Source organism: Thrips palmi, unplaced genomic scaffold (genome assembly GCF_012932325.1).
Source record: "Thrips palmi isolate BJ-2018 unplaced genomic scaffold, TpBJ-2018v1 HiC_scaffold_1, whole genome shotgun sequence".
Taxonomy (NCBI): Eukaryota; Metazoa; Arthropoda; class Insecta; order Thysanoptera; family Thripidae; genus Thrips; species Thrips palmi.
The window spans coordinates 11,753,734-11,770,472 of NW_023144620.1; the positions used below are offsets into that span (position 1 = coordinate 11,753,734).

Below are 16,739 nucleotides of genomic sequence, written 5' to 3' on the forward strand. Positions count from 1 at the left end.
AAATTTCGATTCTTTGCCAATTCGCTTATTGTCAGCCTAACAAGGGGACAAGGAAAGCATTCTAGTCGCGTGCAGTTGCGAGCAACTACCCGTCGGCGTTGGTTTGTCATTTCGGAGGCTGTCTGGTCCCGGACAGCGTTTATGTCTCTCTCGCACCCCACAGCCTGCCATGAGTGCGAGAGAGACAGAGCGCGACGAAATCACTTATCGGGATCAGCCTGCAGTTCCTCGGCCCCTCGCGGCGACACAGCGGACTGCGACATCCCGCTGAGTCGACCGGCGACCAGCAGCCGTCGGATTCCGAATCAGGGAGGGTTCGTCGCCCTGTCTCTCTCGCACCCCTACCGGAGGCACCATGAGTGCGAGAAAGACAGAGCGTCTGCCCGGACGCAGCCCGCGCGGAGAATGCGCGTCCCATTCATCGGGCCGAAACGCGGGCAGGCGGACTGGCTCGGTCACCAGCTGCTGGTCTGCCGGTCACTGTGCCGCCGGGCAGGCAGGGCTGGCAGCCGCGGGCCGGGCGGGCCACAGTGGGCCAGAAGACCGGTGGAGGCGGCCAAAACTCTCGACGCGTTTTCAGCTCCAGAGTCGCTAAGCAGGACTCGAACCGAGCGTGTGACCCTACCATTGGATTCCTCGTTCGGAGAGCAATCCATTGGTGGGGTCATACGTTCGGTTCGAGTCCTGCTTAGCGACTCTGCAGCCCAAAACGCGTCTAGAGTTTTGTCCGCCTCCACTGGCCTTCTGGCCCACTGTGCGGGCCGAGCTGGCAGCCAGGCTCAATCCCGTTCTGCTTCTGAAATCAGTCCAGCTAGCCGCGCGGGTGCGACTTCCGCGTGGCCCATTAGCCGCGCGCACCCACGTATGTCCGACTGCGGCGAGCTGGCTCCGTCGCTCTGTCTCTCTCGCACCCCGACGGACCGCCCCACGAGTGCGAGAGAGACAGAGCGACGAAAGCGCCGTTCGGAAGCGGCCCGCTGCGGCCGCTCGATTATATCGATTTTCGCTTTGTGCTGCTCGTATTGCCTCGCTGCGTGGGACGCTCCACCGCCTTGTGCGGGAGCAGGGCGCGCAATCAGATTGTGGGATTACGAAACGGAGAGCCGGGCCGCCGCCTGCGAAGTCGAGGCTGGGCCGGCCCGCCGAACGCGCGTGCGTTGCGGGGGTGTCTACCCTCCGCTTCGCAGGCGCTACGCGGCCGGCGGCCTGCAGACACGCTCATTGCACAGTGAGCCAGAAGACCGGCGCCGGCGGACAAAACTCTAGACGCGTTTTGAGCTCCAGAGTCGCTAAACGGGACTCAAACCGAGCGTGTGACCCCACCAATGGATTCCTCGTTCGGAGAGCAATCCATTGGTGGGGTCACACGATCGGTTCGAGTCCTGTTTAGCGCCGCTGGAGCTCAAAACACGTCCGGGACTTTGACCGCCTGCACCGGTGTTCTGGCCCACTGTAGAACGCTCGGAATCAACCTGCTGGGCACGCGACACGCGCTCGTCTTAAGAGGACGTCGCCATTTTTCAGAAAGGACCTGGCGCTCACGTCCAGCCGATCCTGTATGAAAAATCGCGACAGCGTCGGGTCGTGTTACTTTTCACTTTACGCGCCTCGTGAGGCGCTGTGCTATTCATGCTACGTGAGGACACTGAAAAAATTGATCCATCGGCGGTGGACTTAAATTGTTTGTAGGAACCATTTCTCGGAAATGTTGTCCTTCATACTGTATTTAATTTAGCACCTAGCAAAATGAAATTCAAAGTCAAGAATGCTTCGGAGTTGCGGGTTCTTCAGAGTTTTCGCTGGATCCACGGACTTTCAACGTTTTTCGATAAAGTAGAAAATTTTCCGGAGTCTCTCGTGGCCTTCCCCGTCGAAACCGAAAGTCCCTTCGCCAGGGCATCTGCCATCACTGCAAGAAACCTTGGCAGCCGTTTCACAACGGGACCGGACTCGCGTATGTGTTTTTTGTTTGTTTTTTTCACGGATCATTTTTTCCTCGGTCCTCCGCGTAACCCGTCCTGCTTCTGCTTCCCCCGCGGTGATGACAATGGCCGTTCCGACGTATCGGCGCCCCGAAAGGCTTGCTTTCCTGTGCCGCTCGGCACGCGCCTCCCCGCCCACCGATTCCGAGAGTCATCGCTCTGTCTCTCTCGCACCTGCACAGGGCGCCCTACGAGTGCGCCAGAGACAGAGCGACTCTCGGAATCAGTCTGCTGTATGAAAGGAGACTGGCGCGTGGCCGTCATGCACGCACTTTTGCATCACGCCGCATCGCGTGTCGCAGCAGGCAAGGTCCCGACGCACAGTGGGCCACTAGACCGGTGGTGGCGGTCAAAGTCCCGGACGCGTTTTGAGCTCCAGAGTCGCTAAATGGGACTCGAACCGATCGTGTGACCCCACCAATGGATTGCTCTCCGAACGAGGAATCCATTGGTGGGGTCACACGTTTGGTTCGGGTCCTGTTCGCGGCGACTCTGGAGTTCAGAACGCGTCTTGAATTTTGTCCGCCCCGACGGCTCCGTGACTGCTACATCCAAATTCAGAATGTTGGTCATGTTGGAACGTTTATCTGGCCGCGCTCCGCTCCCCTCGCGGCCGGACTTCTTGCCTCGTCTCGTCGGGGACGTGCCCGCGACGTGCTAATGCCGAGTCGCCGTTCATTTTATTGGCCGTCAACTCCGCCCCGCGTTCAGGGCACCGTATCACCGCGCCGGCATCCACTTCCGGCTGAAAAAAGGCGAGTGGCAACCTCTCGGCGGCGGGCGATGGCGCGGCAGCCGTGGCAGGCTGGTCTGGTATTCGTTATTCGTAGAGCGATAGAGTTGCCGCCCGGCCAGACCGGCCGGTATACCGGTACCTCCAGGGCGTCCGGCGTCCAGGGGGCGTGGATGGCGTGGCGCGAGCCGCAGCAGACTGAGAGTCGTTTTCGTCGCTCTGTCCCTCTCTCTCTCTCTCTCGCTGGTCATGGGCCGTCCCGTGTAGGTGCGAGAGAGACAGAGCAACGAAAACGACTCTCGGAATCAGTCTGCAGCTGCTGGGTGGCCGGCATCGCGTTAACCCCGCGCAAAGAAAACCAGCGCAGCGACGTAACTGACTGGGCTTTTCTGCGCCGCCAGCGCCGCCTATACCCCGTCCCTGCAGCCAGCCCTGCAGCGCCGCAACCGCCCTTCACTTTCGCCGCGGAGTGGAGCTGTACCGGCGGCATGCGATGGACAGTGTCTGTCTGTCTGTCTGTCTGTCTGTCTGTCTGTCTGTCTGTCTGTCTGTCTGGCTGGCTGGCTGGCTGGCTCATCAAGTGACAACGAAAATTTTCAGTGTGGTCGGCATGCGACGGCTGGGGCGGCGAGGACGTGGAAGAGGTGAAGAAGACGGAGCACTGCTCTAGTCGCTCGGTCTCCTTCGCACTCATGCGGCGCGCCGTCTCGGTGCGAGAGAGAAAGAGCGACGAAAGCAGTGCTCGGAATGAGCCTCCTGCTGCCGGTAATGGATGACCACGCCGCCAGCGACGAGCAGGAGCAGCGCCTTCACCACTTGACCCGGCCGCTACATGTAGTCCTTTCAAAAAATCCGTTTTCACCGCTTGTTTAATTTATCAACACGTCGCTGAACCGGAGGTGCAGACTGATTCCGAGAGTCGTTTTCGTCGCTCTGTCTCTCGCGCACCCATACGGGACGTCCCATGAGTGCGAGAGAGACAGCGCGGCGAAAACGACTCTCGGAATCAGTCGGCAGGCTGTCAGCGAGCGATGTATGCGCTGTGGATCGCCGAAACCGCTCCAGAACCATAATCAGCACCTCTAGCAGGCACGCGGGGTAGGGAGGGGTCCAGGCGCGGCGTCGCGGCGGCCGGTCCGTTGCGCCTTGTCGCCGCCACTGCCGGCAGCACACTGCCTGCGCGCGCCGGATGGGTGGCCTACCTCACGGGCGGAGCCAGTCTGTCACGACGGTACGAGAGCAGTGCACAGTGGGCCAGAAGACCGCTGGAGGCGGTCAAAATCCCGAACGCGTTTTGAGCTCCAGAGTCGCTAAATGGGGCTCGTGTGGAATGCATATTGGTAGGGCCCTAGAATTTTGACCGCCATCGCCGGTCTTCCGGCACACTGTGCAGAGCTGCCACAAGTGAGGAACCATTCCCACGATGCACCAGAGACGAAAGGGTTGCCAACCTAGACCTGCCTATCGAAACTCATCTAAGTTGAGGCTGAGTCTCAGAGTGCAGTAGAGCTTTCTCAGTACTCACATACTTTTCCTCGTGAACTCTGAACTTGAACCCTAGACTCCGTTTTGTCGCCAGACGCCACCACTAAAAGAAGTCTAAGTTACAAGGCAGGCGCTTTCGGAAAGGCACGAAGGAATTTCTAGAGGTCCATTGTTGATCACTCTAAACTACTCGCAAGAGAATAAAAATGTATTTCGTTTGCGCATTGATTTTTCCTTTTTTTGTCACTGCATCCGCAGCCACTCCAACAATGCAGCCGCCCTGTTTGTTCCGTTTCCGCTCCACGAGACGAGGGATTCACACGCTCCCCGCCGCGGCTCGCCGTTCACCTGCAGACTGGTTCCGAGAGTCGTTTTCGTCGCTCTGCCTCTCTCGCACTCATGAGCCGTCCCGAATGGGTGCGAGAGAGACAGAGCGACGAAAACGACTCTCGGAACCAATCTGCTGTCGGACTCCACCGTTGCGACTCCATATCGAAGGCGTCGCCGTGGCGGCGGCGGCGGCCAGTCACCTCCCCGTCAACGTCCACGTCGTCGTCGTCGAGGTTTCCAAACGGAAAAGCGGCTCTGCGGCCATGCGCCGCGCCATGCCGCGCGTCGAGGCGCTGCCTTATTTAGGGCTGGATAAGAAAAGAGGAACTGGCGACTCTGGCGAGGCGAGCGGGGCGGGCCGGCGGCGCGTGGTCCGGTCGGGCTGGACTCGACCGCACTGCCGCACACCCTAGAGAGACCTAAAGAGAACCATAGAGACCCAAAGAAGTACTAGAGAGATCTACAGAAAAAATAGAGACCTACGGAGAACTAGAAAGACCTACGGAGAACTAGAGAGACCCAAAGGAGAACTAGAGAGACCCAAAGGAGAACTAGAGAGACCCAAAGGAGAACTAGAGAGACCCAAAGGAGAACTAGAGAGACGAAAAAGAGAACTAGAGAGACCTAAAGGAGAACTAGAGATCCCAAAGAGAACTAGAGATACACAAAGAGAACTATAACTAGATAGACCCAAAAGGGAACTAGGACCCAAAGAGAACTAGAAAGACCTAAAGAGAACTAGAGATACACATAGAGAACTAGATAGACCCAAAAGGGGACTAGGACCCAAAGAGAACTAGAAAGACCTCGAGAACAAGAGAAACCTAATGAGAACTAAAGAGACCTAAAGAGAACTAGAGAGACCCACAGAGAACTAGAGTGACCCAAAGAGCACTATAGTGACCTAAAAAGAACTAGAGAGACCTAAAACGAACAGGAGGGACCTAAAGAGAACTAGGAAGGGACCTCTGACACCCCACCCCACGGGCGCACGTGGTCCGGTCGGGCGGCCGCTGGACTCGACCGCTGGACTCGACCGCAGCGCCGCACACCCTAGAGAGACTAGAGAGACCACTCCGGCCCGGCCTCTCTGACACACCCCACGGCAGCGCCGCCGATTGATAGCTCCGTAAACGGCGGTCGCTATGAAGTGAAAGCGATCCCGCCTCTCTATCTCACTCGCACGGAGTATCGCCACGCCCCGACCCCACGGCACGGGGGCAGCCCGGGCCAGCAGGCCGCCCTGCAGACTGATTCCGAGAGTCGTTTTCGTCGCTCTGTCTCTCTCGCATCCATAAGGGACGCCCCATGAGTGCGAGAGAGACAGTGCGACGAAAACGACTCTCGGAATCAGTCTGCTTCCGTCGCCCCGGAAGTGAAGCAAGCGAGTGGACGAGTTTTAAGCGCCGGGGCAGTTTCTCGCGGCGCGCTCGCACATGGAACTATTCCAGTGCTGTTTTGTCCAGAAGGCTCGCGAAAACACACTGCACTGGAAGTGGATTTCGCTCTTCCTGGTTCGCAAGCGCGACGCCGCGACGCAGGGTTCCGGTCCGCACGGCGACACGACCGAGAGTGGGAAAGCTGCCTCTATCGAGCAATCGCTCTGTCTCTCTCGCACGCGTGGAGCGTGCCGTAGAGCCTTGGGGGTGCGAGAGAGACGGAGCGAGGTTGGCTGGTTCGATTGGCGGGGCGGCCGGCGCCAGCACTGCATGACCTGACGGTGCCTGGCGGCCGTCCGGGCTTTGATTGGCCACCCGGACCTCCCGGAGGCCGGTCCACTGCTATGGCGGCGTCCGGGACGGCCGCAAGTCCATTTAGCACTTCGTTTTAGCACAGGTTTCCGAAATCACCTTGCCTCATCGGTTGGCTTCCCATCATCTGTGTCTCTTTGCAGTCCAACCGCACCTTTCATGGGGTCAATTGGTGATTCACATTTTGCCCTCCCTGTGACACCAGTGTAAAATACTGAACCGCTTGCGAGGACTTTTACCTGAAACAGTCCCCGGATTTTTTAAAACGCTGCGGGGAAAAGGTGCGGAAAAAAATGCAACGCACAATAAAACAGTAAAAAACACGTATGTATTCTTAGAACTACACAACAATATTATGCTACATTTAAATAATCTCGCACCAGACGCGCGAGGCCGCGCGACCGCCCCCCGCGGGGGCCCCGCCAGCCCCGCCCCGTCCGGCGCGATCGACTAGGACACTGGCCCGCGGCAGCGCGCGGCAGCTGGGGCACCTCCTCCGCCACGGCACGACACTGTAACGCAACGTCCGCCGGAAGGCACGGCCGAACTGCAGACTGATTCCGAGACTCATTTTCGTCGCGCTGTCTCTGTCGCACTCACGGGGCGTCCCGTGTGGGTGCGAGAGGGACAGAGCGACGAAAACGACTCTCGGAATCAGTCTGCTGCCACTGCCAGTGCCGAACAACAAGTATAACAACAGCAGCAGCACAGCAGCCGCCTCGGGAGGTATGTACACCGGGCGGCGCGGCTGCGCAACAACAACAACACCGCATTCACAACGGCATAGCACCAGCGAAGTAACGGCGGGACACTTCCGCACCCGAAGGGTCAAAGAAGATTCTTTTTTTCTCTGTCTTCCATTTCCTGAGGCCAGGCCGGCCACTCGAAAGCCAGTCGATCATCACAGACTAAAAACCACGGCGGTCGCCGAGAATGCCTCTTCATCGGCCAACCCTGCGCCCGGCGGTCGACCGGCGGTCCCTACGCCTTGATGATGGTCTTGTAGGCGTGCTGGCCGTGCTGCTGCACGCGCGAGCCGTAGGGGCTGGCGGTGGGCGGGCTGGGCGGCGCGGGGGCCTCCAGGCCGACGGGGCCCTGCTGGCCCTGCTGGTGCAGCTGCTTGGGCACGAAGTGCGGCGGCCCGTCGTTCTGGGGGCCGTCGGGCTGCTGGCTCTGGAAGACGAGCTGCTGCTGCTCCGGGTAGAAGCGGCCCTGCTGCTGCAGCTGGTGCTGCTGCTGGTGGTGCTGCGGCCCGGCGTAGAACGTGATGAAGGGCTGCTGGGCCTGCAGCGCGAGCTGCGGGTGGTTGAAGTACTGGAAGCCGGCGGCGGAGGGCGCGGCGGCCGCGGGGGCGGACAGCAGCATCACGTACTGGGGCTGCTGCGGCGCCTGCGCGGGCTGGGCTGCCTGCTCGGGCTGGCCGCCGGGCTGCTGGCTGGCGGGCTGGTGGTGCGCCTGGTGGGCCTGCGGCAAGGCCTGCGGCTGCGGCTGGGGGATGATGTACATGAGCGGCGCCTGGTACTGCGGCACCTGGTAGTAGGGCTGGGGGACGTACTGCACCTGCGGACACGGCAACATCACACTGTAATCTACGACCGGCGGGCATGGTGCTCGAGACTCACGGCGACGCTACCACAAAGGTTAGTGCAGCGGTTCTCAACCTTTCTCGGCTCGCGACCCCAAATTTGTAGCCAAAAATTTCCGCGACCCCCAGGAAAAGTTTCGCGACCCCACGGGACCTCTCCTTTAGCATGCCACTGCGTCTGATCCGAGGCGGGCATTTTGCTCCCTCAACGGGCAATTGGTCTTTGGACCTTCCTTTAGCATGCCTCTGTTACGGAGTGCGATTATCAGTCTTAGTTTGGGAGCAGTATTGTCTCAAAGTTGGCCAAAACGCTCAGAAATGTCTTTAAAAAATCATGTTTTGGGTCGATTTTAAGCAGCCACTGCGTCTGATCCAAGGCGGGCATTTTGCTCCCTCAACGGGCAATTGTTCCTTGGACCTTCCTTTAGCATGCCTCTGTTACGGAATGCGATTATCAGTCTTAGTTTGGGAGCAGTATTGTCTCAAAGTTGGCCAAAATGCTCAGAAATGTCTTTAAAAAATCATGTTTTGGGTCGATTTTAAGCAGCCACTGCGTCTGATCCAAGGCGGGCATTTTGCTCCCTCAACGGGCAATTGATCTTTGGACCTTCCTTTAGCATGCCTCTGTTACGGAGTGCCATTATCAGTCTTAGTTTGGGAGCAGTATTGTCTCAAAGTTGGCCAAAACGCTCAGAAATGTCTTTAAAAAATCATGTTTTGGGTCGACTTTAAGCAGCCACTGCGTCTGATCCAAGGCGGGGATTTTGCTCCCTCAACAGGCAATTGGTCTTTGGACCTTCTTTTAGCATGCCTTTGTTACGGAGTGCGATTATCAGTCTTAGTTTGGGAGCAGTATTGTCTCAAAGTTGGCCAAAACGCTCAGAAATGTCTTTAAAAAATCATGTTTTGGGTCGACTTTAAGCAGCCACTGCGTCTGATCCAAGGCGGGGATTTTGCTCCCTCAACAGGCAATTGGTCTTTGGACCTTCTTTTAGCATGCCTTTGTTACGGAGTGTGATTATCAGTCTTAGTTTGGGAGCAGTATTGTCTCAAAGTTGACCAAAACAGGCACAACGATTTTTCAAAGACATTTCTGAGCGTTTCGGCCAACTTTGAGACAATACTGCTCCCAAACTAAGACTGATAATCACACTCCGTAACAAAGGCATGCTAAAAGAAGGTCCAAAGACCAATTGCCTGTTGAGGGAGCAAAATGCCCGCCTTGGATCAGACGCAGTGGCTGCTTAAAATCGACCCAAAACATGATTTTTTAAAGACATTTCTGAGCGTTTTGGCCAACTTTGAGACAATACTGCTCCCAAACTAAGACTGATAATCGCACTCCGTAACAGAGGCATGCTAAAGGAAGGTCCAAAGACCAATTGCCCGTTGAGGGAGCAAAATGCCCGCCTCGGATCAGACGCAGTGGCTGCTTAAAATCGGCCCAAAACACGACCCCAGCTACCTCGCCGCGACCCCTTAAAATTTTTTCGCGACCCCACTTGGGGTCGCGACCCTAAGGTTGAGAACCACTGGGTTAGTGTGCTTCGTCAAGCACTCCAAAAACTAAATGGCGTAAAATTAGGCATCACAATATAGATTCTGTTATGCCGCTTTGCGAATCCAGGAATGTGACGGTGCATTCTTGTACTAAACATGCGAATCCCGCCACGTTCTTCGGAATGCCAATAAGCCATTCGTTTTGATCCCGAATCCCGCTCAAACGAACCTGAAGTCACATTCCTGCCTTTCCAGTACAGGCACCACTGAAAAACCGAAAGTGGTCTAGACCGCACCAACTGATGCAGTCAAATGAATGCCATATTTTGCCCGCATTATATGGTGTGGTCGGTCATTGCACTACACATCACAAACGCGGTCTAGCTTTTCAAGCTCCTGTCGTTTTTCAGGGCACAAATGACAACCCACACCACGTTTGATGATGCGGTCCAAGTCGTTGTCCGCACCACACGTGCGGCGTAGACCTCGTTTTGGTTTCCAGTGACGTCACTGTTTCATTCCAAAAGGAGGTCGAAGTATTTTCATTCGAGACTGCGGACTCACCACGTGCTGCTTGCCGGGCGCGTGGTACTTGGAGTGCAGCATGGCGAGGGGCGGCAGCGCGGGCAGCGCGGGCTGGTACTGGAAGAACTGCTGCTGCGGCGCCACGAAGGAGTACGGGTGCGGCGCGTACAGCGGCTGCTGCGGCTGGGGCTGCGCGCTGTAGAGGTGCGGCTGCGGGGCGGGCGGCTGCGGCTGCAGCTGCTGCGGGGGCGCGCTGCTCACGGTGTTGTCCACGATGGAGTTGCCCGACACGGCGCTGAGGCGCGCCGCCCCGCGCTTGGACACCGCCTCCGACGCCTGGCTCTCCTGGTCCGCCACGGAGGCGGCGCTGGGCCCGTTGGGGCCGTTGGGGCCGTTGGGGGCGGACGGCGCCGGCTCGGGGGCGGGGCCGGGCGCGGGGGCGGGGCCTGCCGCCGCCAGGGCCACGACGGCCAGCATCAACACCACCTGGGGACAGCAAGGGCGTCGCTTTTAGCCAAGAATTTCTGGTCTTCTAGGCCTTCTCGACCTTCTATTCTAGGTCCTTGTCAAGAAATTTCTACTGCGAACTAACTGTCTCATAACTTCAAAAAAGTGTCGTCTGGTTCGGCACGGTGGCGTCTCGTTGGGACGTGGCCCAACACTACAGAATGCCAAAAGTGCGCGGTTTGATGACACGTGGGTTAATCCCAACAGTGACATCCCTGTAGGATTCCAACGCCACTGATTGCTAACGAAGAGTGAGGCGCCTCAGTACTCAATTTACAAATTTGTCCAGCCAGAAATGGCAAAGACATAACGTTGCACAGAACAAACGAGAACAACAACAATGAAAACACACGAAGACATTGCGGAGTGGAGCGCGCGTATCCTCTGTTGTCGCACACGGTCGCACAGCACGAAATCACGGCACTGTCTTGGCTTCACTGCCGGGTTCCCGGGTTCACTTTGGGCACTGAGTCTTGGTACTCACGAGGGGCTTCATGGGGCTCCTGGTAGAGGTTTGGGGAGCACAAAACACCAAAAGGCTCGACGCCCGTCTGAATTCGACTTGTCCAGGCTGTGGGCCTCTGGAGCCTTTATAACCGCACGCCCCGCTCCGCCAGCCTCCGCGCTCCCCTCCCCTCCTCCCCTCCCCTCCCCTCCCCTCCGTCGCGCCTGGAGACCGGCTGTCCAGCCCATTGCTACTTGCTCGACTTTTCTCCGTCGCCCCGCAGCCCCCCTTCTTCCTTCCCTGCGCCTTCCTCCTGCTTTTACCCTGTCCCTCCTCCACCCTCTCTTTCCCTCTTTCTACCTCTCCTCCTACCCACTCCCTCTCACTCCCTCTCTCTCTCCTTCGGACGTCCTTGCGACAAACACGCACGGAACAAGCGGCAGAAAACGCTCCGGTTATCCCCGCATCCCTGTAACAGGTGCCTTGGATTCGGTGGCAGACGCAAGTCGCATACACTGGGAAAGTTTCAAGATGACTTTTGCTGCAGTTTACGAAGGAATTTAAGCAAACGCACCAAACTAAATTTGTTTATTTTACGAATATGGGGGTGGAAGAAGAACGCATTCAGCCAGGCGCATCGATTCAGAAGGACCGCCGGTCACTCTGTCTCTCTCGCACCCTCACGGGGACACCCTTGAGTGCGACTGAGACGGAGCGACGTGACGATAACAACTACTCCACTGAATCGACCGTAAGCGAGCGGCATGGCCGCGTCGGCGCTTTGGTGAAAACGTCATTGACTCTGCCGACGCGACATCCGCCATCGCCACGTCGAAGTGCGGCCAGCAGACTGACTCGGAGGGTCGTCTCCGTCGCTCCGTCTCTCTCGAACTCACGGGGCGATCCGTGCTGGTGTGAGAGAGACAGCGCGACGAAAACGACTGTCGGAGTCAGTCTGCAGGCGGCGACGCGGCCATCGGCACGTGCAGCTTGGTGCAGCTCAGGTGCGGATCCAGAGCAGAGGCGATGGGGCCCTCTGGGCCCCCAACCCGTATATGGATGCGCCCCTGGTGCATCTTGGTGCATCTTGGTGCAGTTTGGTGCAGCGTGCACCGCGGCCGTGCGTGCGGCGGCAACGTCCGCACAACCATCGGAAGTGCCGTGGGGCTTTGGAGCTGCATGCCGCGGCGTGCCGCGTGTGCGAAGTGAGGGAAAAAGATCGCCGCTTGCTTATCTGCCTGAATGTCGTTATATGTAACCGATCACGTCGCCAGCCCATCGATACAGTCGTGCCAAAAAGGATTAAATAGCGATTCGACTGGATTGAGACGGCAAGACTCCCGATCAATGCCAGGTGAAATGACAGACTTAATGTACACTCGGCAAGTCCGAAGCTCATTTGCCTTTACACCTAGAAATTCATTTGTTCAATTCAAAGAAATTCCTTTCATGAATTCCTTTCATGTCTCCATGCTGTCCACACATGCAGCAGACTGATTCCGAGCGACGAAAACGACTCTCGGAATCAGTCTGCTGAAGGAATGCAAGCTGGGCTGCCTCCTTGGGGGCTGGCCGTCTGGGCGCCTTGCCGAACGCGCAAGCGCACTACTTGGTATTCCGAGCCACTGCACTGCGATTGCCGGCCCTCCACTGCCTGGGCAAGGCCCTGGGCAAGGCCCTGGGCAAGGCCCTGGGCGCCCTCGGCGCATACATCAGGCGTCAGGCTGCGTCTGGCTGCGTCAGACCCGGCCCCGGGTCCGGCGAGGCCGCTGCACGCCAAGCAGCGCCAAGCAGGCTCCACTCAGCCACCGAGCCCGGCCAGCAGCATCGCTCTGTCTCTCTCGCTCTCATGGGGCGTTAGGCGCTCTCGTAGGGGTGCGAGAGAGACAGAGCACGGTCAAACGCAGGGCGGCAGGGAAATGGTTCGAAACGGTTGTGCAACGGGCCAAACAAGAGCAGGGCCGACCCCGGCCGCACCCGCCGCGCAGGGCAAGCAGCGCAGTGCAGGGCAGGGCAGTGCAGTGGCGACGAAGGAAAACCTCCGTCTCGGGAAGTCTCGCCCTCGCCGAGAAGGGGGCAGTGCGTGCTGTGTGGGGTGCTGTACTTGTTTTTGAAGCTTGAATGAGAGGCTGTGGATGAAGTACACGTAAAAAAAGAATTCGTCGTAACAAAGCGAAAATGTATTTTGTATTTTGGGATAGTAGCTGATAAAAAGTCGTTAGGCGTACTATCAATTTGTTGTCAGAACGAACATTTCGTTCTGACAACGAACGATCAGGAGTACTAAATATCATAAAAATGAGTGTTCGTACTCATGACGAATTATTTGTCGTGAGAGCAAAGTGTTCGTTCTCACAACAAATTGATAGTACGCCTAACAATTTTTTTGTTTCTATCCCAAAATCAACATACGTTTTCGTTGCCACAACAAATTCTTTGTCTCCGTGTACAGTATAGTCACCTACAGGCTTGTCACGAGGGACCGTCTCTGGTCAGTGAAACAGTGTGGCTGTTTGGTAGCAGAAAGACGTGGGCCCAAGCCGTCCATCATTGTCCATCAGACAGGTAGCGAACAACACATGACTTCGACGCAGTGGTGAAGCACGGGTTTCCTCCCGCCTGTCAGCTGGAACACCTGTTGCGGTTACCATCTCCTCCCTCAGGCGCTTCGGAGACGGGAAATAATACGTATACGTATATGTCTCATTCTCGATATTATTTTTTTTTCGATCGTTTAACGGGTGTGTGTGTGTAACTGAGTTGTGGGATCCGAAGCCGAAGAGAAGTGGTCCTTCCGGCCGCCTCCCCTCCCCTCGCGGCCCGCAGCGCGCCGCGGCGATTCCGTGACCCAGTGATGACGAGTGATGACAGTGTTCGCGCGTGGCGTGGCGTGGCGTACCAGGCAGAGGCGTGGCAGGGCGTAACGTGGCAGAACGTGGCAGGGCGTGGCAGGGCGTGGCAGGGCAGAGCAGAGCAGGGCGTGGCGTGGCGGGGCGTAACATGGCGTGGCAGGGCAGGGCAGGGCAGGGCGTGGCGCGGCGCTCCGCGTTGCCCCACGTTACAGATTCCCGGCGAGCCGCGGCGGCCGGGCGGCGCGTGGACGTCGCGCACAGACTGATCCCGAGAGTCGTTTTCGTCGCCCTGTCTCTCCCGCACTCATGGGGCACCGCGTATAAGTGCGAGAGAGACGAAGCGACGAAAACGACTCTCGGGATCAGTCTGCTGCTGCATCGCGCACTGATCACTTTCGGCACCGCGCGCCCACAGACCGACAAACGGGCATTGCCAGGCAATGCAATGTGGAGGAGAAATTTCCCATACTTCATCCCCGGCTCTCTGGCGGACCCGGGCCGGCTGCTAAACGGCCGCGAACCTTTCGAGAGGACAGGGGCTTTCTTGCGGACGACATAAAGCAGCATTACGTGACGTGTCGGCATCATAGCGACAAGTCGCGGACACAGTCAGTCACACTCACACACACACACACACACACACACACACACACAGACACACACACACAAGACATACAGACAGACATACAGACATACACGCACGCGCAGTCGCAGCAGAGAAAGACTAGAGCAGCCGTTGGCGTCAGGGGGAGCGGAGAGAGAAATGGAGGGGGAGGGGAGGGGGGAGTGACAGTTCGGTGGGCCGGACTCTCGGACACTCGGACTACCCGGAGGCGTCGGGTGGGTGACGCACTCACAGATCGCACAAGGATTGCACGCGATGTAGGGGCCTAAGCAGTTGGCGCAATGAAGAGCACAGTCAAAATTTGTTGTCACCTATGACAAAGTAGTGGATGACATTGCCATCTCTTTTCAAATCACTAATTCATCACGAAATCAACGACTTTTTAACAATCTATATTTTGACGATTTAGCAGTATACGTACTACGACGCACAAACCGGAAGACACCCCCAAGTGTTCTGTTAGCGAGGTGCACTCGGTCTTACAATAAAAATTTGAGCTAGTATCAGTGACTTTCGGTGCAAGCATGGAGACCTCTCCATAATGCGAATATTTTTTAGCATTTTCATTGTAAGATACAAGAAAAACCTTCGTGTGGTCAACAACAACAACAACAACAACAACAACAGCAGGACAACAACAACAGGACAACAACAACAGGACAACAACAACAACAGGACAACAACAGGACAACAACAGGACAACAACAGGACAACAACAGACCAACAACAGAACAACAAAAACAGAACAACAAAACAACACAACCCGTCTATAACGCAAGGGAGTAATCCTTTTGGTAAGTCGAGCAGGACGCTCCAAGCCAAGGCTTCATGTCCGACGACGCGTGGTACGTGGCCAAAAACGGAGCGAAACAATAGAGGAAGTGAACTGGCAGCTGCTTCGACTGCTTTTCCCTGGTGCTTCGGTTTAGCTCAGAGAGAGAGAGAGAGAGAGAGAGAGAGAGAGAGAGAGAGAGAGAGAGAGAGAGAGAGAGAGAGAGAGAGATGGACAAGTAGGCAACCAGGCCCAGGAATTGCTAGGGGGCGTCGCAGCTACGCAGCTGCTCCCTCCCCTCCCACAACGAGACAAAAGAAGAAGGGCGATAAAAAAAAATAATGCGGTAAGCGCAGCTTGTAGCTAGCGGATATATTCCGTAGAAACTGAACAGTGTAAGTGTGCAATAGTCCTGATAGGAGTCTAGTCTCCAAGCCTTGCTTGCTATTTTTCGCGTCCACCGGGCATACACTCTGAAGTTTTCCGACGAGTCCGACAAAATGAATGACATTGTTTGTTCCCATTTCCTTGACTGAGCTGCTTCCTGTTTTCTGCATTTCTGGGGGCGCCCCGGCCATGTCCGGTCCACAATCTCCCCCTCCCCCTCCCCCTGCCCCTGGCTGGACCCCACCTGTGCTGCTCGCATTCCAGACCAGTCCGCGACTGCCCGACTGCCCCCCAAAGACCCACGGCATGGCCACGGCATGCCCAGGGAGCGACCGGCCCGAAAATGAGCCATGCGTCCGTCCGGCCGGCCGGGCAGGCCGAGGCACTCCTTACGTGGCGTTTTGTAACACGGCCGGCGAGCAGACAGGCAGGCAGACAGGCAGACAGGCAGGCAGGCAGACAGGCAGGCAGGCAGACAGACAGGCAGGCAGGCAGGCAGGCAGGCAGGCAGGCAGGCAGACAGGCAGGCAGGCAGGCAGGCAGACAGGCAGGCAGGCAGGCAGGCAGGCAGGCAGGCAGACAGGCGGGCAGGCAGGCAGGCAGGCAGGCAGACAGGCGGGCAGACAGACAGACAGGCAGACAGGCAGGCAGACAGGGGGACAGGTGCGAGTGTTGGTCCCGCGGGGACATTATCATCGTATCGCATCGGAGCTTATCCCACACACTCATCATCATCACCGTCGTCGTCGTCGTCCGGGAGGAAAGCAAGAGTCCGTGGGAGTCCGTTTGGACAGTGCTGCGCGGTGCTGCGCGGTGCTGCGCGGTGCTGCGCGGTGCTGCGCGGTGCTGCGCGGTGCTGCGCGGTGCTGCGCTAGGCGCGAGGGGCGTTCCGAGGGATGGGGTGGGAGAGGGAAGGGTGCAAACGATGTGACTCACGCGCCAAGCGCGAGGCGCTAAAGCGGCTAAAGCGGCTGAGGCGCCCCGATGGAGCAGCGTCGAATTAAAAGCGGTGCGCGTGCCAAGCGCGGTGTCGCTGCGGGGGATGAGCGGGGCGGGGAGGGGCGGGGCAGGGGGGGGGGCGGGGCGGGGCGGGGCGGGGCGGGGCGGGGCGGGGCGGGGCGTCGTGGAGGCCCTTTCTGCAGCGACAGAGAATCGTAAGGGAATAAACCCGCTCACACACACACACACACACACACGCGCACGCGCGCGCGCACGCATGTACACTGTCACAAGGAAGGGACAGGAAGAACGGGAGAGGAG

At 57.7% G+C, this 16,739-nt stretch overlaps 1 protein-coding gene across 1 annotated transcript; it reads right to left on the reverse strand.

Annotated features, from left to right (window-relative positions):
- Positions 1-6,727: 6,727 nt before the first annotated feature.
- On the reverse strand, positions 6,728-10,049 carry LOC117641022 (activating signal cointegrator 1 complex subunit 2 homolog). The gene is made up of 2 exons (XM_034378119.1): positions 9,931-10,049; positions 6,728-7,841 (listed from the first exon to the last, which is right to left on the reverse strand). Exons 1-2 carry the CDS (start codon positions 9,970-9,972, stop codon positions 7,263-7,265), a joined length of 621 nt encoding a protein of 206 aa, XP_034234010.1. The 5' UTR covers positions 9,973-10,049; the 3' UTR covers positions 6,728-7,262.
- Positions 10,050-16,739: the final 6,690 nt, after the last annotated feature.